Source organism: Alexandromys fortis, unplaced genomic scaffold (assembly GCF_014885135.2).
Source record: "Alexandromys fortis isolate MF-2015 unplaced genomic scaffold, M_Fortis_MF-2015_v1.1 scaffold_10, whole genome shotgun sequence".
NCBI lineage: Eukaryota > Metazoa > Chordata > Mammalia > Rodentia > Cricetidae > Alexandromys > Alexandromys fortis.
Window position 1 is genome coordinate 21788012 of NW_026067895.1, and position 16072 is coordinate 21804083.

The 16072-nt window shown below is 43.8% G+C and overlaps 1 protein-coding gene across 1 annotated transcript in view; it reads left to right on the forward strand.

Annotated features, from left to right (window-relative positions):
- The first annotated feature begins 9547 nt into the window (after window positions 1-9547).
- Window positions 9548-16072, forward strand: part of Tbc1d12 (TBC1 domain family member 12) — a 71083-nt gene continuing 64558 nt past the window's right edge. The window contains exon 1 of the mRNA XM_050159156.1: window positions 9548-12616. Coding sequence (XP_050015113.1) covers window positions 11715-12616 — 902 coding nt within the window. The 5' untranslated portion in view covers window positions 9548-11714. The remainder of the gene's footprint in view (window positions 12617-16072) is intronic.

Consider the following 16072-nt stretch of genomic DNA (forward strand, 5'->3'; position numbering starts at 1 on the left):
TCATGAATCCCTATTAAGCCATGGACTCAGAATCAAACAAACCGAAGGCAACTTCCACTTACTTAATCACTTAATGTTCCCAAGCTAAGTGTACTTTGTTTTCTCTTATTGTCAATAATTTCATGAGATAAATATTAGCTTTACTGAATTGCCATAGATATTGATGTATAGCCCTGCTTAGTCTTCACTTCATGGCCGTTTTCCTTCCTCGCCTCTCAAGTGCTGGGATCACCATTATAGCACATTAGTTAATTTTTATTTAAGAATCAGGCACGGCATTAGGTATTACATTGAATTCCAAATTCAGCTGGGAAATGTAACAAGGTGCCAGTGCCATCAGAGAGAGTAGTTTTTCAGCAGACAGGATTGAATACCTAAGGCTCCTTTCTCAATCTGCAATAATGTAGGCAAGGCAAAAATTAAGTTGGATTTTCCTAGTGTCATGATATCTTTTTTTCCCTTTAAAGATTTCTGGTGATAAATGAAACCTCAATATTTCCTCATTGCATACTTGCATGAGTAGGTCAGAGCCATACTCTATTCATTGGTTTTCAAAATCCCTAGGAAAGAGAAAGTAATTCCGTGCACAAAGATGTACACAGTTTCTGAACACCCCTGGGGCAACACAACTTCCTCATCCTCCCCTCTGTGCCAGACTCTGCTAGGAACTGTCAGTGAAAGAGTGTCTGTCGAACAAGGATGTATTGTCAGTAAGGCGGTATTCTAACGCTGCTGATCAGCATAGCTGATCCAGCAGGAGACGACAGAGCACAGCTGACACCTAAGGTGTCACGTATCATTCTCACAAATCCCACAGTGCCACCTCTGCTTATTTCTAATGCGTTATCCACCACACCTATCAACAAACAGACGTCTGCTCACAGGCTTACCCTCATGTAATCTGAGGATCTGCTTCGGTGAAATTGATGCTTTTAATGTTTTCCGTCTTTTCCAAAGCCGGTGCTATTAACTGCATTTAAAATCCACTTCAACAAATAAATGGATACATAAATAAAACAGAGATCTGTGAAATTGATGAAAGGTCTGAATGATACAAAATATCTCTCTAATATGTCAAACAGGAAAAAACTATCTAGAGCTAAAGAATGTCTTTCTTTAATCCATTGAAGAAGAAGGAAAAAGTCTCTTAAGGACTCTTAGAACTTTCTTTTTTATATTTATTTATTCATTTGGTTTTCTAAGACAGGGTTTCTCTGTAGCTTTGGAGCCTGTTCTAGAACTCTCTCTGTAGACTGGGCTGGCCTTGAACTCACAGAGATCCACCTTCCTCTGCCTCCCAAGTGCTGGGTTTAAAGGCATGTGCTACCGGCACCTATCTAGAGCTTAATTTTAAAATTGTATTTACATATTTAAGCATTATTTTGTGGGGGGGTGTGTGTGAGTGAGAGAGAGACCTGCGGCATGCCATTGACAACTTATGGGAGTCAGTCTTCTACCATGTGGATCCCAGAAGTTGAACTCAGGGTTTTTTTTATTAATTAATTAATTTTTTTATTGAAAATTTCCACCTCCTTCCCTCCTCCCACTTCTCTCCCCTCCCCCACTCCCACTTCACCTCCCTCTCCAGTCCAAGGAGCAGTCAGGGTTCCCTACCCTATAAGAAGTCCAAGGTTCTCCCTGTTTCCCCCAGGTCTGAACTCAGGTTGTTGAGCTTGGCAGCAAACACCTTTTCCCAGTGAACCATCTTTAACTTGTTTAAGATTTTATAACTACCAAAATAAAAGGGATTTGACAGTCTTGAGAAGAGGCAAGATATGGGAAGTAGGACGCTGGAGAGATGGCTCAAGTGTTACCCACATCAGCTCAGTGGTTAAGAGCATTTGTTGCTCTTTTAGAGGACCCCGGTTCAGTTCCCAGCACCTGCATAATAGTTCACAACCAACCATACCTCTAGTTCCAGGGTATCTTATATCCTCTTCTGATCTCCACGGGCACCAGTCAGTCATCCATGTGGTGCACATACATACATGTAGGCAAAACATGCACATTAAATATAAATACATCTTTAAAATGTAAAGATGTTTTTACAAAATAATGTATTTATAAAAATGTATGTAAAGTGGAGGACGGGAAAGAGGCGAGTGAAAGAGACCACAAAACAGTTACACTTTAAAATTTACATAACGATTTAATGTGTACATTTTAGTAAGTAAATGAAGTCATCGCTTTAAAATATTAGATGTTTATATTGCGAACTGGTTCTGTGGCCTCCGGTGTGAGGAGTGTGTAGCAGGCTTGTTCTGGCTTCAGAGACTGCAGTCTAGATGCCTGTCAAAGCTGTGATGATCACTTGAAGGCTTTAGTGAGTGGGGCTCAAGGATTAGCTACCATTCTGACCTTTATGGCTGCAGCCAAAAGCTTCAGTTTCTCTGTGACCATTACACGACTTGAATGGCTTCAAGCAGAACAGTTGACTTCTCCAAGAGAGAGGGGGGAATGCTCATGTTTTTAAGGCCCAGTCATGGATGTCATTGGTTTTTACCATCTGTTTATCAGAAGTAAGTCCCTTACTTCACACTACACTCAGAGGTGGAGGAGTTAAACCCAGATTCTTGAAGGGATCTCAGAAATTGAGGATGTTGGGCTAGGCGCAGAGGTCAAAAGTTAGAGTACTTTCCTAGTCTACATTAGGCCCTGAATTTGATTCCCATTACAACAAAATAAGATAAAATTATGGATATTTAAAAAGTAACATAATGAGTGCACGTGTGTGTGTGTGTGTGTGTGTGTGTGTGTGTGTGTGTGTGTGCATTCATGCCACCACATGCATGTGGAGGTTAGAGGACAACTTGAGGAAGTCAGTTTTTTTCTACCTCATGGATCTGTTGTGTGACAGACTTTTCCTGGAGCAACATACACACACACACACACACACACATACACACTATCACCCCATAATGGGTGTCCATGACAGACCAAAGTAACAATTGTACCAGTATCCAATTTGGTAAGCTAATGAATTTTTATTGTGGTCAATATCAGGAGTAGGTGCATCACCAGAAAGCCCACTCCATCCTGGGTGAGGACACTGGAAAAAGCCTCCCCGAGCTCCCCACAGCTGAGGAAGCTCCAGTCTGAACACCCTTTTTCCTTCTGCACGTTGACTGCTCGAGTCTCCAGTCCCAGTACTGTTCACTCCCTGTGCTGTTGGGTAGGAGCCTTCAAGATTTCTCCAAGTTTTGATAGCTCTGGAGTTTGTCCCCCGACGTGTGACCTTTGTTTATCTCCTGTTTGCCACCCTAGGCTCTTCCTTCCCTTTCATTTCTGAGGAGCATGCCATAGGAAGGATCTCAGGGATTGAGCTCAGATTGGCTGGTGTGGCATGCCTTGACTAGCTAAGCCATCTCATCAGCCCCATGGACATATTTTAAGCCATCAGAGACAAATTCTATGAGTATTGAGAACTAGGTAGGCACTGATTTCAAAGACATATTTTTCTATCACTAAAGAAAGAGTAGGTTTGGAATTTGGTGAAGTTTTTGGTTTTCTTGTGCCTGTAGTTGGTTGGTTTTATTCATCAGTTGATACTTTTGAAATGATTGAAAGATTCCTTTATTTGTATGTGCGTGCATATGTGAGTGTGTGTGTACATGTGGGTTTGCTCCCAGAAACCATAAGAGCGTGTTGGACCCCTCAGAGCTGAAATTCCAAGTGTGTACAGGATGCCTAATTTGTCACGTGGTGCTGGGGTCTGAACTCTGGTCCTTGGGTTTGTACAGGTGCCTTGCTGTACAGACCAGGCTGGCTAACTCATGATGATCCTCCTGCTACTGCCTCTCCAGGCAATGTTAGAATAAGGATGTACAGGACTATTGTAGCTTTGAAAATAAAAGGACGAAGAAGGTAGGATTTAAATCATGGGCTGAGGGACCGGAGAGATGGCTCAGCTGTGAAGAGCACAGGCTGCACTTCTAGCCGACCTGGGTTCAATTCCCAGCAGCAACATGGCAGCTCATACCTGTCTCTAACTCCAGTTCCAGGCAATCTGACACACTCACACAGACGTATGTGCAGGTGAAACATCAATGCACATTAAGTAAAAACAAATTATTAAAAATAAACAAATAAATCATGGGCTGATTTAGGAACTGGATTTCTGCCTAACATAAGAGACACGTTATTTTGTGCTCCATGTGACCGTGCATGCATAAGACTTAATAGGACCTAGACAGTGACTTATCCGTAACAGATAGGCCACTGCTTAGTTCCTAGAAAGAATTAAGAAATATTTACTGGGCCAGGCGATGGTGGTGCACGCCTTTAACCCCAGCACTTGGGAGTCAGAGGCAGGTGAATCCCTGTGAGTTCGAGGCCAGCCTGGTCTAGAAGAGCTAGTTCGAGGACAGCTTGGACTGTTACACAGGGAAACCCTGTCTTGGGGGGGAAAAAAAGAAGAAGAAATGTTTTCTGGCCTATGGAATTAAACTTAATGATGAATTAAGATGAATCCTTAAAATAAGAAAAGCAATCCCACTGGATTGTTGTTGATTTCAAATACTGTGATTCCTCCTGGTAGAATTTTGGAGACAGGCTGTCTCTGTACTCTTGGCTGTCCAGGTGCTCATAGGTAGATCAGGCTATCCTTGAACTCACAGAGATCCTCCTGGGATTAAAGGCCTATGTCACTATGCCATACTATGTGATATATATAGTGATATATATAGATTAAACTTTTGAATATTAATCTAGTCCATTTTTGCTTTCATCCCAAGGAGAGCTGTTTCCTATAGATTTACTTTGTGTTTTAGGTTCGGAGTACTATTTAGTGGCCACATTCCTTTTCAGTTTAGCCACTATCCTGCATGCTGCTCTCTTTTTTTCCCAGTGCCTACATTCTCAGTTGTTTACAAAAACTAGCAAAAAACAAAGCGACCAGTGTAAGAGGCTCCCCTAGTAGATTAGATCCCCTTAGGAATTTATATTATGAAATTATATGTTAATGGTGGATATTTTGGTTGTCTTCTCCTAAACATTTAAAATGCCACAAGATTACTGTGCTGGCTAGTTCTGTGTCAACTTTTCACAAGCTGGAGACATTTGGAGAGAAGGAACCCCAGTTAAGAAAATACCTCCACCAGATTGGCCGTGGACAAGCCTGCGGGGCATGTTCTTTTTGGTTTTATTTGGGAATGGGCATGTTCTTGATTGGAGAGGACCCTGCCTCACTGTGGGCAGTGCTATGGCCTCTGCTTCAGTTCCTGCTTCCAGGTGCCTGCCCCGACTTCCCTCAGTGATGGAGTGAGGTTTGAGAGTTATAAGATGAAATAAATCCAGGGTGGTTTATTACAGCAACAGCAACCCTAACAACACAATTCCTTTTAGTCAACACTTTGCGTGCTTTTCCAAGGTCCCCTTTCAATTCGCACATTTCCAAGTACTTCAAAGAATGATCTGCCACCAAGGGGGACAAGAAGTAGATACCCAGAGCCTTGTGCTTGCTAAGTATGTACTGTACCAATGAGCTACACCCTCAGCTTAATATTGAATACTAACGGATTATTTCTGGGTATGGAGACTATAGTTATAGTTGTGCTTTGAGGTTTGGTGGGTTGTTTTGTTTAGCATTCTATCAGATTGAAAAATGTAATTTTTTTTTTCTTTTACTTTAATTGGTAATTATTTTGAGAAAGGGCTGGAACTGGCTGTATGGATCTGACTACTGGAGTTCCAGGCCTGTTTCTGCTTCCAGAGTTCAGGAATTAAAGTCATGAGCCACCTCTCCTGGCTTTAAAGTGTGGTGGGTTTTTTTTATTTTGTTTTGTTTTGTTTTTGTTTTTCGAGACAGGGGTTCTTTGTGTAGCTCTGTCTGTCCTGGAACGTGCTTTGTAGATCAGGCTGGCCTCGAACTCACAAAGATCTGTGTGCCCCTACCTCTGCTGAGATTAAAAGAGTGTACCGCCACTGCTGGGCATTAAAGTGTGGTTTTAAAAAGGTGTCATTGAAAGAAATAACAGAAATGTGGAATTGGCTCCAGGCCTTGTTGTAGGATAGTTTGATCACAAACTGACACTCCTGAGTCTGCCCAATAAAGTTATACCTTGAATCAGGGGGCAGAGCCAGTGACTAGCTGACCAGAATGGGCCATGGAGGTGCCAGCAATTTAGATAAAGAAGACTTACAGGAAGGAAAGGGTGGGAACTAGAGTTTGAGCTCTCTTGGTTCTGGGATGTGGGAAGAGATGTGACTCTTTTGGACTCTCCGGCCAAAAAGCAAGGTCCACTAGTTGCTACTCAGCCTCTTTGAGCTAGCAGGTTTTCATCCCAGCCTTTGATCTCTGAGTCTTATTGATAAATAGAATGACAGAAACTTCATTTAAACATACAAATTCCAGCTGCAGCAGAGCCAGGGCTGCGGGACCAGAAGCCCACCAGGCGGCAGCCTGAGTAGCTGGAGGGCCCTGACTGAGTGGGGTGGCAGATAATAATTAAGATATCAGTAGATTCACGCACAGCTGCTAAGCTGACAGAAAAACAAGGTCTCGCACCAGCTGTTGCTGAAAATAGAAACATTTAACAAACTTCAGATTTCTTACACTGAATTTATGCAAAAACTTTCATTGGATTGTAACAGTGGCAACTAGTTCCTACTTTCATTTATGTTTTGTTTATTTGAGATAAAGTCTCGTAGCCTAAACTGGTCCCAAGCTTGAATTTTTGGATCTCCTGCCTCTGCCCCACCTCCACCATACTGGATTATTAACTAGTTTGTACCACTGTGCTTGGCTTATGTGGTGCTGGGGATCAAACCTAGGGTTTTGTACAATCCAAACAATCACTCTAACACCTGAGTTACAAACCCAGTTCCATGATTATTTTTAGAAGTCAGTAACTTAAAAAAAAACTTTTGAGACAGAACTTATCTTAGGGCTTTCATTGCTAAGGCTTTGTTTTTGTTTTGTTTGTTTGTTTGTTTGTTTTGAGGCAGGGTTTCTCTGTAGCTTTGGAGCCTATTCTGGAACTCACTTTGTAGACCAGGCTGTCTTCAAACTCACAGAGCTCCAACTGCCTCTCCTGGGATTCACCATTGCTTGGCCCAAGGCAACTCTTATAAAGAAAGTATTTCATCAGGGTGGCTCACATACAGTTTCAGTCCATTATCATCATCACAGGAAGTATGGCATTTGTGCAGGCACATGTGGTGCTAGAGCTGAAAGTGCTACATCTTGCTGGCAATAAGAAGTCAGCTCAGACACTGGGCAGTATCCTGAGCAAAGAAAACCTCAAAGCCCAACACCCACAGTGACACACTTCCTCCAAGGCCATTCCTATTCCAACAAAGCTACACCTCCTAATGGTGTGTGTGAGATTATGGGGGTCAAATACATTCAAACTACCATGGAGCTTCACGTTGAAGAACCAGGCTGGCCTCAAATTCACAGAGTAACTTCAAGTTTGCATTTGCTTATATGTGTGCCTGTGTGTAGAGGTCAGAGAACAACTTACAGGAGTCGGTACCCTCCTCCTGCCATGTGTGTCTCAAGGATAAAGCTCAGATGTTAGGCTTGACAGTAAGAAAGGACCTTTAACAGCTAAACCATTGTGCTAGCCCTCTATCTATACCTTTTAAATGTGGCCTTCTAGGTCCTCTTTTTTTCAAATGCAGCTTAATGTCCTGTCTCAATACAAAAATTATTTGCATTACTTCACAATCTATAGTTATGATATTCATTTAGAACTATACTTCAGATCATTTTTTAAAGAGTTAACATTTAATCAACTTAATATTTTTGTTGTTGTTGTTTTTTCAAGACAGGGCTTCTTTGTGTAGCCCTTAGCAGTCTTTGAACTCACTCTGAAGACCAGGCTGGCCTTGAGCTCAGAGATCCACCTGCCTTCCCCTCACTAATCCTGGGATTAAAGTTGTGTGCCACCACCACCTATTCTCAATTTAAATTTTTTTATAGAGGCTGGAGAGTTGGTTCAGTAGTTAAAAGCATTTATTATTCTTGCAGAGGACCTGGGTTTGGTTTCCAGCACTCACATGTAGGCTCACAACCATCTGTAATTCCAGTTCCCAGGGAATGGAGTTTTTTTCTGATCACAGAGGGATCTTGCAAGCATGTGATGCACATATACACACACTGGCGTGTGCGCGTACACACACACACACACACACACACACACATATTCGAGACAGGGTTTCTCTGTGTAACAGTCCTAGCTGTCCTGGAACTAGGTCTCGTAGACCAGGCTGGCCTCGAATTCATAGAGATCTGCCTGCCTCTGCCTCCTGAGTGTTGGGATAAAAGTGTGCACCACCACTGCCCAACTTTTTTATACTTTTTTATTTTTCAAGACAAGGTTTCTCTGTAGCTTTGGAGCCTGTCCTGGAACTGGTTCTGTAGACCAGGCTGGTCTCGAAGTCACAGAGATCCGCCTGCCTCTGCCTCCCATGTGCTGAGATAAAGGTGTGCACCACCACCACCCAAAAATAAAATATATTTTTAAATGTTGTGAAAGAAGTATAAGCTGGGCCAGGTGGTACATACCTCGAACCTATAATCTCAACACTTAAGAGATGAAGACAAGAGGATCAGGAATTCAAGCTATATCTTGAGTTTGAAGCCAGCTAGGGCTGCATGAGAGCCTGTCTCGAAAAAACAAACAAACAAAAATAATATCAACAAAAATTAAAAAGTGTTCACCCTTTCTCTCTTTCTGATCTTTATAAATACATAATTTACACATCACTGTAATTATAGAATTCAATTCCTTTTTTCCCCCCAATACAGTTTCTCTTTGTGGCCCTGAATATACCTACCTCTGCCTCCTGAAGGCATGTGTCGTCATACCTGGCACAATCCTTTCTTTTAGCATAGATTTGTTAGATTTCTTTGTATTTTTGCTTTTCTGTCACTTGTCTTTGATACACATAGATTTGCCTGCACTTCTCATATTGCTGACTATTTTAGATGAATTAGAATTTTTTATTCTAAATCATTTAGCCACAACCATATCTGCACAGCTGTTATCTTTTCTTTGGAATGGTTTCCTTATGACAGATTCCCAGGGGTAAGATCACAGTGCCTCCTAATATGTGGCATGAGTTGCTCCACTAAAGGACATTGTATATTTTTAAAGCATTTCCTCTTTTCTTGGTCTGAGGTCTGTCCCACTGTGGCTTACCGAACAGCAGCTGCTCTGTGATGTTTCTGTCATTCCTTTCCCACCCATAGTTCACCCTTCGAAGCTAATCTGCAATATGCATCTTTGTAATACTTATTATCTTACTATAATCCACAACCTTGATCCCGGCGACCCTTTTTACCAGATGGGGTTTTACCAGGAATGAATGGAATTTCAGTTATTTGCAGAAGTTGAAGATGATTTCAGAACAAGCCAAATTACATAGATTTGCAAAACCATACATTTCTACTATATTACAGAGCTTACTTTTGAATTTTCATACCAAATTTATTGATCATATTATCAATCAATTTCCAAAAGGACACACTGACAATATAGTTATTTAGTCTATTCATCATTGAAGATAGTTACATACTTAACTGGCCAGTGTGTGTGTATATGTGTGTGTGTGTGTGTTTGTATTTAATCCTTGGCATTTCTGATGTGTATTGAAGTTTGAGTAACATTGCTCTAATTGCTCTAAGGGTCTGTGGATGGTGTTGGAGGTGATTTAACACTGTAAAGGGTGTGTCATACTTAAATGTTCTTTGGGAATCCAGTGTAGCCCAAGAAAGATCAAGAAAAGTTATGAAGAACCGTTCAGTAGGTAAAAGAAAGCACTACTGGTGCAAGCTTGATTAGAGGCACAATAGTAGTAACAATAATAGAGAATAATTTTTAAAACAAGGGTGTAAAGAACTTGAGGCCTCTGTACTCTCCTTAACTATAGCAAAATAATCAGTTTGAGGGATCATCTTTGTAATGGGGAGGGAGGAAGGGTAGAAAGGAGGAAGGAAGAGGAGCGGGAAAAATGTATAGCTTGATAAAAGCAATAAAAATATTCCATGAATAGAAAATAAATTAACGAGACATGATATGTCAGTGAGATCTAAGGCTAGCTGGTTTGGCTGGGCTGGCTGCCAAAGCTTCCCAGAGATCTGCCTTTTCAGTGCTGGAATCACAAGGGCATTCTACCACACCAGCTTCTTACGTGAGTGCTGGGGAGAGAATGAAGGTCCTCAAGCTTGCAGGGCAACTTGACCAACTGAGCTATGATAATAAATGCAGAGACCTTGGTAATAAATTCTTGTTCTGCTTACATTTACAGAAAAACTCATTATAAAAGACACTTGACAGTTATTAATCTGAATGGTGGATACATGGTTGCACATTTTATTACTAAACAAATAGTTGATATTCACTCTTAAATCTATTCACATATTTAGAGGGGTTTTTTTCTCCTTTTTTTCCTTTGGCTTTTCAAAACAAGATTTCTCTGCATTGATTTCTTGGTTTTTTGTTTTGTTTGTTTTTCGAGACAGGGTTTCTCTGTGTTGCTTTGGTGCCTGCCCTGGAACTAGCTCTTGCAGACCAGGCTGGCCTGTAACGGAGATCAGCCTGTCTCTGCCGCCCAACTACTGGGTTTAAAGCGGTCGCCACCTCTGCCTCCCAAGTACTGGGATTAACGGCGTGCACTACCACTGTCCGGCTCACATATACATTTTATATACAAAACTTTGAAGACTTGACGGTACTGTTTGCAAAGTATGTCATTCAATTTCTGTACTTCCTTCCAGAGACATTTGTAGAATGAACGGTCTCTAGTTACTGCTTCATCCTATGATAACAACGTCTATTTAGGTCTTTCACTACAATTTCACGTCGTCCATTCTGAAATGCCAGCAATGATCGGGTTTCTGCCCCCTCCCTACCCTCATTCTTCTATGGAGGCAAGGTCACGCAAGATTCTTCACCTTGCTGCTTTACATAGATGACTCCTCCACCATTGGAGTTTTTAACTTTCACCATGTGTTAGTTAGTTCCAGTGTTTTGCCCCAATCCAGTTTCTTTTTTAAATTTTTTTTATTTTATTTTTTTCGAGACAGGGTTTCTCTGTAGCATTGGAGCCTGTCCTGGAACCCTCCCTGTAGTCCAGGCTGGCCTCGAACTCACAGAGATCCGCCTGCCTCTGCCTCCTGAGTGCTGGGATTAAAGCCGTACGCCACCACCATCACCCAGCAGTTTCCAATTTTTTCACATCAATATCATAGCTTTGTAACTGCTGGCTGCTCTCTTTCCTATCACTCCTGTGGCTTGTTATTATCTGTCTTGTGATTTGTACATTAAATACATTTTATTTCCACTAAATGGTCATCATTCTATTTTAATCCATTACCACAGGGTGCGACAGTTATTAATAGTCCTCGCTCTGACTCCCTTATATCTCCGTACCCAGATGACATTACAACCAACGTGTTCATTGTCATGTGTTACCAGATAAAGCTTTGGTAAACGTGGAGGACAAAGTAGAAAGGGGCTGTCCTGTGGTCAACAGAATTCCTCACTGTTGATAAAGAACGTAAAAACTGTCCAGATGGAAGGACTTAGGCTAACTTCGTCATTTTGCTCTCACAAGAGAATCACATTAAGAGAGCTTTTGACGAAGTGTGTGGTATCTGCGCTTCTGCTAAGCATTGTCACCCGCGAGCGCTCCAACCATCCTCTCCCATCCAGGCGCAGCTGGCGGATCCCAGATTGTCCTCCCGGGTCGCTCTAGCTGCCGTCTCTATGGTTCGGGGACGCGCCGGGTCGCGGCCGGCCCGGGCCCGCTGGTGCGCGTGCGCGATCCTAGCGCGTGCCCGGCCTCCGGCAACTGCCCTGGCTGGCGGGTGGGAGGGGTGGGTCTGGGAACGTTGCGGCGGCCGTGGCCGCGGCCCCTGCGCGCAGGGCAGTCCCCCGCCGCCGCCTCAGATGATGGGTCCCGAGGATGCCGGAGCCTGCTCGGGAAGAAACGCCGAGCTGCTCCCAGTCCCGGGGCCCATGGGTCAGGACGGGAAGACCGTCCACACCGCCGGCGGCTTTGGCGGAGGCGCCGTCGCCGCGGAGTCGCCAGGGGAGGCTGGAGAGGAGGAAGCGCCGCGGCCGCGGCAGCTCCTGCAGCGGTATCTCGCGGCGGCCGCGGGCCCGTTGCAGCCCGGGCTCGGCGGGGCGGAGGCGGCGGCTGTCCCCGCGGCGTGCCGTTCAAGCATGACCAACGGGGACTCGGGATTTTTGCTGCGCCAGGACCGTCGCGGCCCGGAGGAGGCGCGTCGCCGCCGATCCTGCGGCCACCCTTGCCTGCTAGATCCCGCGGACGAGGGTGTGGACGGCGCGGGCGGCCCGGACGACTGGGCCGCGCCGCTGGAGGACCCGCTACGGAGCTGCTGCCTGGTGTCGGGGGACACCGACGACCCGGAACCCACAGCTGCCACCTCTGCCGCGAGATCGGGTGGGAGCGCGGAGCCCAGCCCCGGCCTCCCCGACGCCCGCTTCAGCTCTCGGAACACGTTCGAGGTGAGCCGCCGCCAGAGCGCCGGCGACCTCCTTCCCTCGGCGGGGACACCCACATCCCTGCCAACGGCGGAGCAGAGTCCCGGGGGCACCACGGCTCGAGCTCGACGGAGCGGTGGCTTCGCGGATTTCTTCGCCAGGTATCGCACCGGCCGCGCGGGGGGTCTTGGGCGGGGCCCGGAGCGAGCGCAGAGGGCGGCTGCCTTCCAGCGCTCCGGCGCGTTGGGACTCAGCTTTGATCTGTCGCTAGGGAAGGAGAACCGGATGGCTTTGTGAACTCCAGGCCGGGAGCCAATCTTGGTGTTACTCCGTCCCCTGGGAGCCTTGTGCTTCCAAGTCTGACCTAATGCCATATATTCAGTCGCCTCATCTGGAACAGCAGATAACCACCACTCTTACTATTTTGTAAAATTGCTTACCAGGGATTTGGACGCGGTGTATTCCTACAGGTGTGGTGTAGAAGACGTCTGCGATTTCATTTGCGTGGAATCTAAGGCTGTTCCATTAGTTTGGAAATTCTTAGTTTTTTTTTTTTTAAATTTTACAGTTATTTTATGTAGGTGTCTGTGTGTGTGCGCGCACATGTGCGCGTGTGTGCATCTATGTTTGAATGTATCCTACCTAACATAGAGGTCAGAGAACAACCTTTGGGAGTCGGGTCCCCCCCCCCTCCCTTTGTGGATACAGGGATTCAGCTCAAGTTGTCGACCTTGGTGGAAAGTGCCTTTACTCATTGAGCTATTTTACTGGCCTACTTTGGGAACTCTTGAAATTAGAAATGATTTGTTTTTCATAGTATTTGTTTCACTTGCCTTTACTAAAACACATTCTGAGTTGGAAGTACACGCTTGTAATACCAGTACTAAAGAAGGATGAGGCAGGAGGATAACCACGAGTTCGAGGCCAGCCTGGCCACATAGCTACTATATCAGCCGGGGTTACATAGTAAGATCCCGCCTTTAAACAAAACTGAACAGGCAGGCAGTATAGTGCTTAGAATTAGATCCCAGCCTTTTAGCCCAAATTACTATTGCACTCTAGGAAATCTCCTTTCTGCTTCATCACTTTTCATCAACGCCATCCCCGTTATTCATTGAACCCAGGGCCTTGGATATGCTAGGCAGGTGGCCCACCTACGAAGTTACATCCTCAGCAACTTCTTGTGGAGTGTGTGTGGGGGTTGTTGACTCACCTTCATGTGAGTTTTTGTGCTTGGAAGCATGTATTTTGTGGGCATGGGTTGCTAGAACACTGTAATTATCTGGAAAGATGTCGGTCTCCCTTACCTTCATAAGAAGGTCCTGCTCGTGTGAGATTGGCCTTAAATAACCTCCCGTTCCCTCACCCTGCCTCCAGCCCCCCTCCATTGCTGGGGCAACTAATTTTTAATGGGGTTTTATCTGTAATTTGAGATTCTTGAATTTAAATTATTATGCTGGACTTTGCAGGTTCCAGAGGGAGGCTTTGCTGGTTTCACGGGGCTAGGGAAGTCATGGTGGAAAACTTAGTGTGCATTCCTGAAAAGCACATGTCCTGTGAGGTAGTTTTTGACTTGTGGTCTTTTGTTGGTGGTGGTTTTTATCTCTAGGCAAATAAAATACCTCCAACTTGTAAAATCTTATCTTTATCAGTTTTTCCTGTTTCATTCATTTTGTAGAGACTTTAACTATAACCCAAAGTGAAAGAACCCCTTTAAAAAAAATACAGCTTCATTGTAGCCCAGGCTTGCCTTGCCAGACTGACCTTGAACTTCTCTTTAGGATTAGAGGCTTGTGTCACTAAGTCTGGTTTATATGGTGCTGGGAATCAAGTCCAGTGCCTCCTGCACACAAGGCAAACTCTTTACCCGCTGAGCCTCAGTCCCAGTTCCAGCCTCCTTTCTGAATTAGAAAGTTACAGTTAGTCTGCCTGTTTGTACACAGGGAAGTACATTTTATATGGCACTTGGCAATTCTTACATCTTTCTATTTTAGTATCTCCTATTTTTCCTGCTTGTATAAATTTACAAATATAAAGTTTCTTAAACTAAGAATGGAAAATCCTAATTTTATGTTCCATGGCAGTACTAAATATATAGTAATGAGATCTATAATTTTGCCTGTATCTTCAAAAATATATTTAGTTATATTGTTGTTGTTCCTTTTAAAAATCCAGTTGGTATATTTTTGGAGATGGAATCAGTCTAGCCCAGGTTAGCCTGGAACTTCCTATGTGACTCAGGCAGGTCTCAAACTTTTGATATTCCCCTCCTCTGCCTCTTAAGTGCTGGGATTGCAGGTATGAACTACTTATAAAATTATATTTAAAATCTTGTAGTGACAGTATTATACAAGGCCACAGGATGACTTAAATATATGTGCTTTTGATACCTTGTAGCATTGTACTGAATTACATCTATCATGATCAAGTTTTGAGTTCAGGGCAGGTGACTTTAGAGCTGAATGGGCTTTGGCGATCACCAATCCAGCCAGTATAACCTGAGTGCTTGCTTGGTGCAAAGCATTGAGAATAGCTGTGATTTAGACTATTGTCTCTGGCCTGGCTAGTAGGGGATACATACAGATACATAGAACTGTACTGCAGTTTGTAAGCAATAAATAATAGGGCTTCCTCAATCACTCTTCCCCTTAATGTGTTGAGGTGGGGTCTCTTAGTTGAATCCAAAGTTCACTCACATGGCTAGTCTGACTAGCTAGCTTCAACTACGACTCCCTATCTCAGCTTCCCAGTTGTTGACGTTACTGCAGGCCACCACACCTATCAGGCTTCTGTGTATTCTGGGGATCTCAACTCCTGTCCTCACACTCCATGGGAAGTGCTTTCCTGGCCGAGCCTCCTTCCTGTCCCAAAGAACAAGGTTTAAATTTTTAAAAAACAAAACAAAAAAATAGGCACTTGAAAGTTATTTTTTAAATAATTTTTGAAGTTTTTATGTTGATTGGTTGAGTGAGTGAAGCTACATGTGAGTGTATGCTTGCCAGGATACACGTTAAGGTTCTAGACATCATGGCTTTCTTTACGTGACATTCTTTGAATAGAACAGAATGAGAGGAACATTTTTTCCTTGAATTTAGCAAAAGTCTTAGCTGCATTTTGGACATTTTAAAGGACTCAGAGATGAGTGTCGCAGTGTCTAGCAGTGGTGTGAATAACCCCATTCGAGTTGGGCTAAGTTGTTCTCTTTTATGTCTCCTCTTCTCTACTGTTTTCTGAAGAGTGTAATTATGAATAAATTCTCAATTCTTGAGTAAAATAGTCAGCAAATATCCATCGTCCTGGCAACTCAAGAGTAATTGTTATTATTGTACTGTACACTTGTCAGCCGACGTTCTCGCTGAGTGTTAGGTTTGGAATCAGCTCGCCCTTGCATGGATTCTTTTCCTTGTTTTTGTTTTTCAGGACAGGGTTTCTCTGTGTAACAGCTCTGGCTGTCCCAAAACTCACTTTGTAGACCAGGCTGGCCTCGAACTCACAGAGATCCCCCTGCCTCTGCAGCCTGAGTGCTGGGATTTAAAGACATGCATTGCCACCACTATCCCCTGGCCCTTAAATGAATTCTTATTCTTTGGAGTACCTTGCTCCTACTTCATTATCTA